The following is an 8,458-nucleotide window of genomic DNA, read 5'->3' as shown; positions in this document are numbered from 1 at the left end:
AGTGTAGCCCTGTGATAGACTGGTGACCTGTCCAGGGTGTCCCCTGCCTTCACCCTAAGTCAGCTGGGATAGACTCCAGCCCCCCCCGCGACCCTAATGAGGCTTAAGCGGTGTATAGATAATGGATGGATGATAAGTGTTTCGAGCCCAAGACAAGCAGATCTTCTGCTTTTTGCCTGGTTAGTGTTTACATGCTAGAAAAGCTTATATTGTCTATCAGCTGTGAAGAAAATATTATTCTAAATGTAGTATTATGGGCTGCAAGGTGCCTCGGTGATTAGCACCGTTGCCTTGCAGCAAGAAGGTCGCCGGTTTGCGTCCCAGTGAGGACACCCAGGATCTTTCTGTGTGGAGTTTGCATGTTCTCCCCGTGCAGCATGGCATGTGATATATTTCTAACATATTTGGCTGTAATGACTGTAAATACTCTGATACGCTGGTTTGACTTCAGTAGAAAGTATGGCTTAGATACAACTTTCTGCTTGGGATTGTTAATCAACCCTTTGATTATAAAGCAGGAAACAGGGACTGATCACAATTAACTTTGCAAAGTGCTTTCACTTAAAAAACATATTTTTTGAAGTTTATTCATACATATGAACGTATCAAAGAACAATGAGGTACTGATGAAATGAGTTTGGTTTGTCAGCAAAAGGTTCATAAAATATGCTGACAGGACTAAACAAATTTGCTTTTAAATAAAGTCGTAGGTTCACATTACATTGGTCTTCTTCAATTTATCACTCCTGAGACAGGTTCACCAAAAAGCTAAAGGAGCTATTTAGACTAATGGTTGCAATTTTTAGTTAACTGACCATGAATTTAACCCTTAGGTTTAACGTAAAGCTGATACGGAGACTTCAGCCTTGTGAGTCATGGCTTCAGCACTGATTTCCTGCTTTGAATGTGAGGATAGTTTTATTCTGAAGCTTTTCCAGTAAATGAATGAATGAATGAATGAATGGTTTTATTTCGTACATGTGAGAAAAACAAAAAAGCCACAAGAACGAATCAAAATTTTCAAAACATCAACAAAACAACCATAACAAAACAAAGCTACTTCTAAGAACCCAACATATCCGAAAAGGAGTAAAACGAAGCATAACTTATTTCCTCCTACCCCTTCTCAATCTTGACCATCAGTCACTCAGTACCCCACTCCCATAGTTACTTATGTACTTATTTACAAATGTAACACCCATCCCATGTAGCTAATGTATTAACACTCTCGTTAATGTGGTGGTAGTACTGTGGGCAGGGCCCTGGGTGCTATTACTGCCTAATAAATAAACCTTGGTAAACAGGAGATACAATAGGAAAATGTTCTAGAACTTTTATAGAAATTATGATTTTTACATTCAATTTCAGTATCTCCCTATTGGAGTCCAGTTCAATTTGTAACCTTTTCCTTTTTGTTGCCCAATTATCTTCAGTTCAGTCTTATATCGTTGTAGCCCTGATGCTTCCACTTCCTTCACTGCTTAGAGCTGAGTGCAGAGATATTTCTCACATGTTCCATGTTTGACTACGCCCATCCATCTCTGATTGGATATTACAGGTACATCATCCAACGAAATGACAGAAAATAAAAGACTGACATGAACAAGTTAGGTGAACAGCAAGCTTGTACATTTCCAACAAACTTGCTTCAAATGAACTTTTATTCCAAATATGACAAAACTTTGTGTTGGCTTAAAACATTGTTAACTGTTTATATTAATGAACTAGCCGATACATTTATGCAGATTTGATGATGTTTTTACTCATGTTGCTTATTTATTAATTACATATTTATTCAATTTACTTTATTTATATTGTAGCCAGTGTAGTCTAAAGTGCCATTTTCACATTGGGCTACACAAACAAAAAGAAAATAAATAGCATAAAGTGATATACCTCTATCAAAGCGTATCAAATGTGTTTTATGTGAGACTTTACTTAGGTTTAATGATATTTATTTATGTTGTACCACTTTTTCAGGTTGCACATTTCACCGATATTTCCCAGTAGCTTCTGTAAATTATTCCCTGAACAAAATATTTTTGTGTCATCTGCGAAGAGAATTAGTTTTAATACTTTTGATATTTTGCAAATGCCATTTATATAAAACAAAAACTGTTTGGGACCCAATACTGACCCCTGGGGGATGCCCCAAGTAAACCATGTGATCATAAAACCAAAAGTGAAAGCATTATCCAACAGAATAAAAAGGGATGGTCTTTGCTCAGGTAGCTCAGTTAAAGACCTGGTGGGACATGATGCTTCATCTACAGTGACGGAGAACCAAACAGAATATGGACAGACGTCTTATATAAAGGTGAGTCACTTTTCCTGTTGTTTTGTCAGTGATTTTTAATTAAAATCAGACTCGTGCACAAGCACAAATGACATTATCCATGATCGCCCTGCGAGCACAAATACAGAAATTTAGTCAACTAAAAATCTAATTTTTTGACTGTGGAGGTGGGACAGTGGCAGATATGAGTTGTTTTAATGTTTCTGTTGGTACTTTCATATGGGGCTATTATTGTAGCAAAACTGTTTGTAAATCTGTATGGAGAGTTGTGTGTCTGTATCTCAATCTGTGTTTCTGTCGTGAGATTTGTCAATGTGTAAAGATTTGTAAAAGATTCGTCTTATGTCGTCTAAGTATTTAGGATTTGGCTCACAGGCTCGTTCATTTTGGCTGCGTACCAATCTGCTGCTCTTTACCTCAGTAGTTATGCCGCCTGCAAGCCATCATTAAAGTTTTTACTCAGCGACCCACAATCTCAGCAAATTTATCTTGTTCACACATACCAGACAATGTCGTGTGCCCTCAAAGACTCTGGGGGCATAGCACCACCTGATGGCTTGCAGGCAGCATAACTACTGAGGCAAAGAGCAGCAGAGTGGATGAACGAGCATGTGAACCTAAACTCAGGGCAAAGAATCCCTGACATTAGTGATGTTGATACTACCAATTTCCTTTCTTGTATAATTATGAAGCTATGATTTGAAATACACTACTTGTTTTTTAGATTTACCAGACACAGTAGGTGTATTTGCACAAAGTATCGGTATCAGATTGGTATCGCTGATACCAGCTTGCATTTTGCTCTGTATCGGATTGGAAAGGAAATCGGTGGTATTGAACATCACTACTCCTGTCTACTGTACGCCTCATCATAAATATCTCGTACTCTGTGTTGTGGTTTGACTTGAGGTGTTGCACAAGGTGTGTCGTGTTGCCACAACTTACCATTTTTCAACCAACATCACAAAGTGCGTCTTGGCTGTTCGTGGAGCTGAAGTCACTCCACACATGACTCTGTTTACGCTTTGCCATTGTATCAAAGCTACGAAGCGACAAATCACCGAAAACGATCATATCTGAAAACTCCAGCGAATGATGTCTCATAACCTCTGAGGATGGAGACATGATGGAGAGTTGAAACTGACCAATCAAAGGAGCAGATTTCAGCCACGGTCCGGCCTCCAAAGTCTGAGAAAGAGCAGTGCACATCACAGCCTTGCACTCGCAAGACCCTACTTGTGCATGCGGAGCACAAACGCTCATGGATACTGTTCATGTGTGTGTGCTTGGTTTTCATGTCCAGCTAATTCATATGTCAAACTCAAGGCCGCGGGCCACATCCGACCCGGCGTACAACTATATTCAGCCCGCGACATCATTTTAGACAGATCTATTGTTATTGTTATTAAAGGCCCAGCGATATGAAGTGATGATAACACACAAACTACAGATCCCACAATGCAGTGCAACAGCTGCCTTGCCGAATTGTAGGTTACCCGGGAACGTTCCCGTGTCAGTCAAGTAAAGCGTCTGTTGCTGTATACAACCCCATTTTCAAGGCAAAACTAACCCCTAATCATGGCAAAAAGAAAAGTTGATTCTGAAAACAGCCTTTCAAAACCGATGGGCGGCTGAGTATATATTTATTGACATTAGCGGTAAACCCGTGTGTCTTATTTGTGGAGCTCTTATTTCATCATTATATGTTTTTTTCTTTCCATGATGTCAGGTGAGGCAGAGCCTCCCCTGACTGCACGTCACTGACTAAAACCTAGAAACTTTCAGTGGGGTGCAAGAACCGTTCATGTTGATGTGGGAGAGGAGATGTTTTATAAAGTTGTTGTGAGACGTTTATAGTTCATGTGGAATAAAGGCATCAAGACTTATCTGTCGTTACTTTCAGACAAAAGCTGCCTGAATCATCTGAAACAAGGGTCACAGAGTCTTCACCAATAATGGAGGTAAACAGCTACTTTGTACATGTCCAAAATAATACTGTCCACACTAAATAGTGTGTATGAGACAATTAAATGTTAAGTGTTTTTCTCATTTATCAAAAGGGACTCAATGGTGAAGATTCAACAAGTGGACTTTGCTGTGAGGAAGCAGAGGTCCCTCCATCAGCACCATGTTCTGCCTGCAATGATGACCGTCAACAGACTGACACAGGTGATAAAGGTCCATTTTATGTAGTTCATTGTTTCAGCAGAAAAGCACAATTGGACGTATAGTCTGTAGTGGCTCTAAATACAATCATTATTATCAACATGATCATTATTATTTCCACAGCCTCTTGCCCTCATGTGGAGACCACAGTGTACAATATCAGCGGTGATTTAGTGTCTCAGCATTTGGACACTCCTACTGATGAAGAGGAGGAATACGTCGTGATCACTATCGTGAAAGAGGCAACGGACACAAGCAGCTCAGCGCTCATCAATGTGGGACCAGAGGGACACAACTCCTTCCAGACCCCTGAAGAAATGCAGGATGAGATCATGGACGCGTGTGTTGAGTTAACTGCACACACAAGTAAGAAAATATTTCTGGGGGGGCTGACATGTAAATCACTCTGACCAATTCTACACCAAATCCCCAATAACAACAGCTGAACATGGCTGCAGAGTAGATCAAGCAACACAAAGCAGTTATAAAGCCAAGCATTTTTCTGCAAAATAACTTCAAAGAAATTACACAATTATATCAATACGACTCAAAAAATTGGTTGCAAGAAAGCTAAAAACTAGTGGAAATGTTCATTTGTGCAAACAAAGGATTATTTGATTGAGTAAAAAAAAAATCTATTTGTTTAATATAAGTCATTCAGCAACAAAAGCTTCATTGCAAGTAGTTTTGGGGGGTTTATATATAATATTTGTCATATTATATTACAATACACATACAAAGAATTACAAAAATCTGCAACTTAGTTTTCAAAAAGTCATAAGTAAGAAAGTATTTGGAGTAGAGCTTTAAGGTTTTGCAAAGTTCTGTGAACTTTATCGAAATTTTCATGTGATTTTTTTTCCAAGAAAAGTTAAGGACCCATTACATACATAGTGCCGTTAAAAAATACTCATCTACATTTGAAGTTTTCTCTTTTATTAGAAAAAAGAAAGACTCTTTCATGTCAAAGCGAAAACTGATTTGTACAAAATAATTTCAACTGTTGATGTAAAACATTTTAAAATATAACATAAGTTCTTGCTTAAGGATTCACCGCCTTCAAGTCAGTATTTAGTAGATGTACCTTTGGCCACAATAACAGCATTGAGCTTATATGGAAAGGTGTGACTCAGCTGTGCACATCTGGACACTGCAATTTTACCCCATTCTTCTTTGCAAAACCACACAAGCTCTGTCAGGTTTCACAGGGATGGAGAGTGAACACACCTTTTCAAGACCAGCAGCAAATTCTCATTTGCATTGAGGCTCTGATTCTGTCACTCCAGAACATTCACCTTGTTGTCTTTAAACCATTTTTAGGGAGCTTTGGCTTTATGCTTTGGGTTATTATCTTACTGGAAAACAAGTCAGTGTTCTCTTGCAGATTGAAACAGGCTGTCCACTAGGATTTCACTTTACTTTGCTGCATTCATGGTGCCCTCGACCTTTAAAAGCATCCAAGGCCAGCTGCTAGAAAACCTTACATCATGATGCTGCCACCACCATGCTTCACTGCAGGAATAGTGTGTTTATGATGATGTGCAGTGTTTGGTGTCCATCAAACACAGCATCTAGTGTGATGGACGAAAAGCTAACCTTTGGCCTCATTCCTCTAAAGAACCTTCTTCCAGTTGACTACAGACTACAGCTGACTACACCTGACTCCAGTAGTAGTGTAAATCAGTTTTCACTTTGACATGAAAGAGTCTTTTTTACAGTTTCTTGTCAAACAGCCAAATGAAATTGACAATGACTCAATGTTGGGAAACAATAAAGGGCTAAAACTCTGAAGTTCAGTAAATACTTTTTGTAGACACTGCATTTCAATGTTACACAAGACCTATTTGATTTATCTTATGACAGACATGAGTCATCTCCTCCCATCTCCACACTTTGATGGAAGACCAAATTCAACTTATATACTTCACTAAGCGAAAAAAAAAACAAACCCAACTGCTACAGAGCAAAACATTACCAAAAGTTAATTGTAATGTAATTTACTACTACAAACCAGTAGGTTGTTAAAACCCATTTGTTGGATAATAGCAGGTGGTGTGGTTGACTTAAAGAAATAAAGACTGACCCCCAAATACAGATGAATAGAATTACAGAATATTTCCAAGAAATGTACTTGGAATGTATTGGAGAGTTCAAACTGTCACAATGGTCACATTTGACTGTGACAGGTAATTTAGGATCCATGTTTTAAAAAAATAAAATGATTGCTACTGGTTTGAAATAACACACATCTTTATACCCACAGAGACACATCTGGAGAGCCTATTGCAAGATCTGGGGTTGGAGCAGCGCTACAAAGAAAAACTATCACTCAGCAACATACTTGAGATCGATGAGAAGACTATTACTGGTGAACCTGCCAAGAGTAAATCAGACCTTCCATGGCATTTTCTCAAACAACTTATGATGGTTAATGTGACAGCTAGGAATGTAAAATGTACATCTGTACAAGACTCAAATTGTAATGCTGCATCAGGGAGTAAGAAGCTAAATCTGAAAAATCTGGTCATCAGCCCAAATTCAGCTGACATGGTAAACCCGCTCGACATAATCACTGCTCTCTTTCTGTGTTCTGATGGTTTTGTGCAGCAGGAAATGGCACTAAAAATGTCTATGTGTCAGTTCTCTGTGCCTCTGCTGCTTCCCAACTGTGACACAAAACAGTGCATGCTCATGCTGTGGGCCATGAGAGACATTGTTAAAAAGTACAGACCTCAGTCACTTTCAGAATCTAAGGGCTTCACTGAAGAAAGGATCGTTCTCTCTGAAATTCCAATGATCTCTTTTGTGAGATTAGGTGAGTGCTCCTTATCCAAATCAGAAATCCTCAATAAGATTCTGAGCAATTCTCAGCAGTACCATGATACCTTTGTTCACCATGACATGGAGTGTGGTGACAGTCCAAGAAGAATCTCTAATGGATTGACTGAAATTACTTGGTACCTTCCCTGTGGAAGCAAAACCTTGGATGTTTTCAGTCAACCAGTTGCTGTAGCTAACCTTCGTGGTGACATTGCTTCATTTGAAACACAATTCTCCTTTTTGTGTCAGACATCAGCAGCGGTTTTCGTGTTCTTTGACAACTTGGACTCTGAGTGCAGTCTACTTACCAACAAGAACCACAAGGCACAGATCTTCTTGGTGGGGAACCATCAGAGTAAGAGTTTCAGTTTAGATGCTTTAGGAAAAGTAGCAACCAGGTTGGGCTTGACTAACAACAACATTATTTTGAAGACGAAGAACACGAATGATGCAGACTTTGTCAGGAGCTTGAGGAAATCAGTCAGCGATGTAGTTGAGAATTCAAAGATGAAGATGCCAATAGTGCAGATGGCTGACATTGCCCATGAGCTGGGAATCTTGGTTGATGAAGACTCTCCAGAGTGCCAGGCTGGAAAACAAAAAGCAGATGCCATCACTGACAAAATTCAAGATATCCTTAGATACAAAGAAGACCAGCTTCCCTTGCAAGGCCAAATATGGAAGGACTTAACAAGCTTAGAGAAGGAAGAATTCCGGCTTCGGAAAGCTGGGTCTGAAAACATAGAAATCTACAAAAGTGATCTTCAGGTACAGAAAGGAGAACTGCGAAAACGACAGAACTCCTATGAAATGTCACCAGCTATGACATGCTTCATCGCCGCAGTATCAAGCCCAGGGATAGAAAGGTGTTATTTCCTGAAATGGATGAGAATGAACCTCGATAACGTGTCTCGTCTGAAACTGTCTGGACTCAGGGAGCAGTATAAAGAAAAATGCAAGAATTCTGACAACAAAGCAGAGATCAAAGAAATTGACAGACAACTTTCCAACAGCTCACTGGGAACTGAACACTTCCTCCGTGAAATGGGTCAGATCTATGAAGCTTCAGTTTCCCTTCCTGAGACAGACCCCAGACGTCAACAATTACAGCACCTGCCCAAACTCTGTGCAAAACTGTTGCTAGATGGATTTCCTCTTGAACTTGTGGATGGAGAT

The 8,458-nt window shown here is 39.5% G+C and overlaps 1 protein-coding gene across 1 annotated transcript in view; it reads left to right on the top strand.

Annotated features, from left to right (window-relative positions):
* LOC103373985 (uncharacterized) overlaps positions 1 to 8,458 on the top strand; it is a 90,031-nt gene that overhangs the window by 78,779 nt on the left and 2,794 nt on the right. Inside the window, exons 3-5 of the mRNA XM_008303997.1 lie at positions 4,357 to 4,474; positions 4,586 to 4,828; positions 6,726 to 8,456. Coding sequence (XP_008302219.1) covers positions 4,357 to 4,474; positions 4,586 to 4,828; positions 6,726 to 8,456 — 2,092 coding nt within the window. The remainder of the gene's footprint in view (positions 1 to 4,356; positions 4,475 to 4,585; positions 4,829 to 6,725; positions 8,457 to 8,458) is intronic.

Source organism: Stegastes partitus, unplaced genomic scaffold (assembly GCF_000690725.1).
Source record: "Stegastes partitus isolate 25-593 unplaced genomic scaffold, Stegastes_partitus-1.0.2 Scaffold2111, whole genome shotgun sequence".
In the NCBI taxonomy this organism is placed as follows: domain Eukaryota; kingdom Metazoa; phylum Chordata; class Actinopteri; family Pomacentridae; genus Stegastes; species Stegastes partitus.
This window is presented reverse-complemented; position numbering and strand designations above follow the sequence as displayed.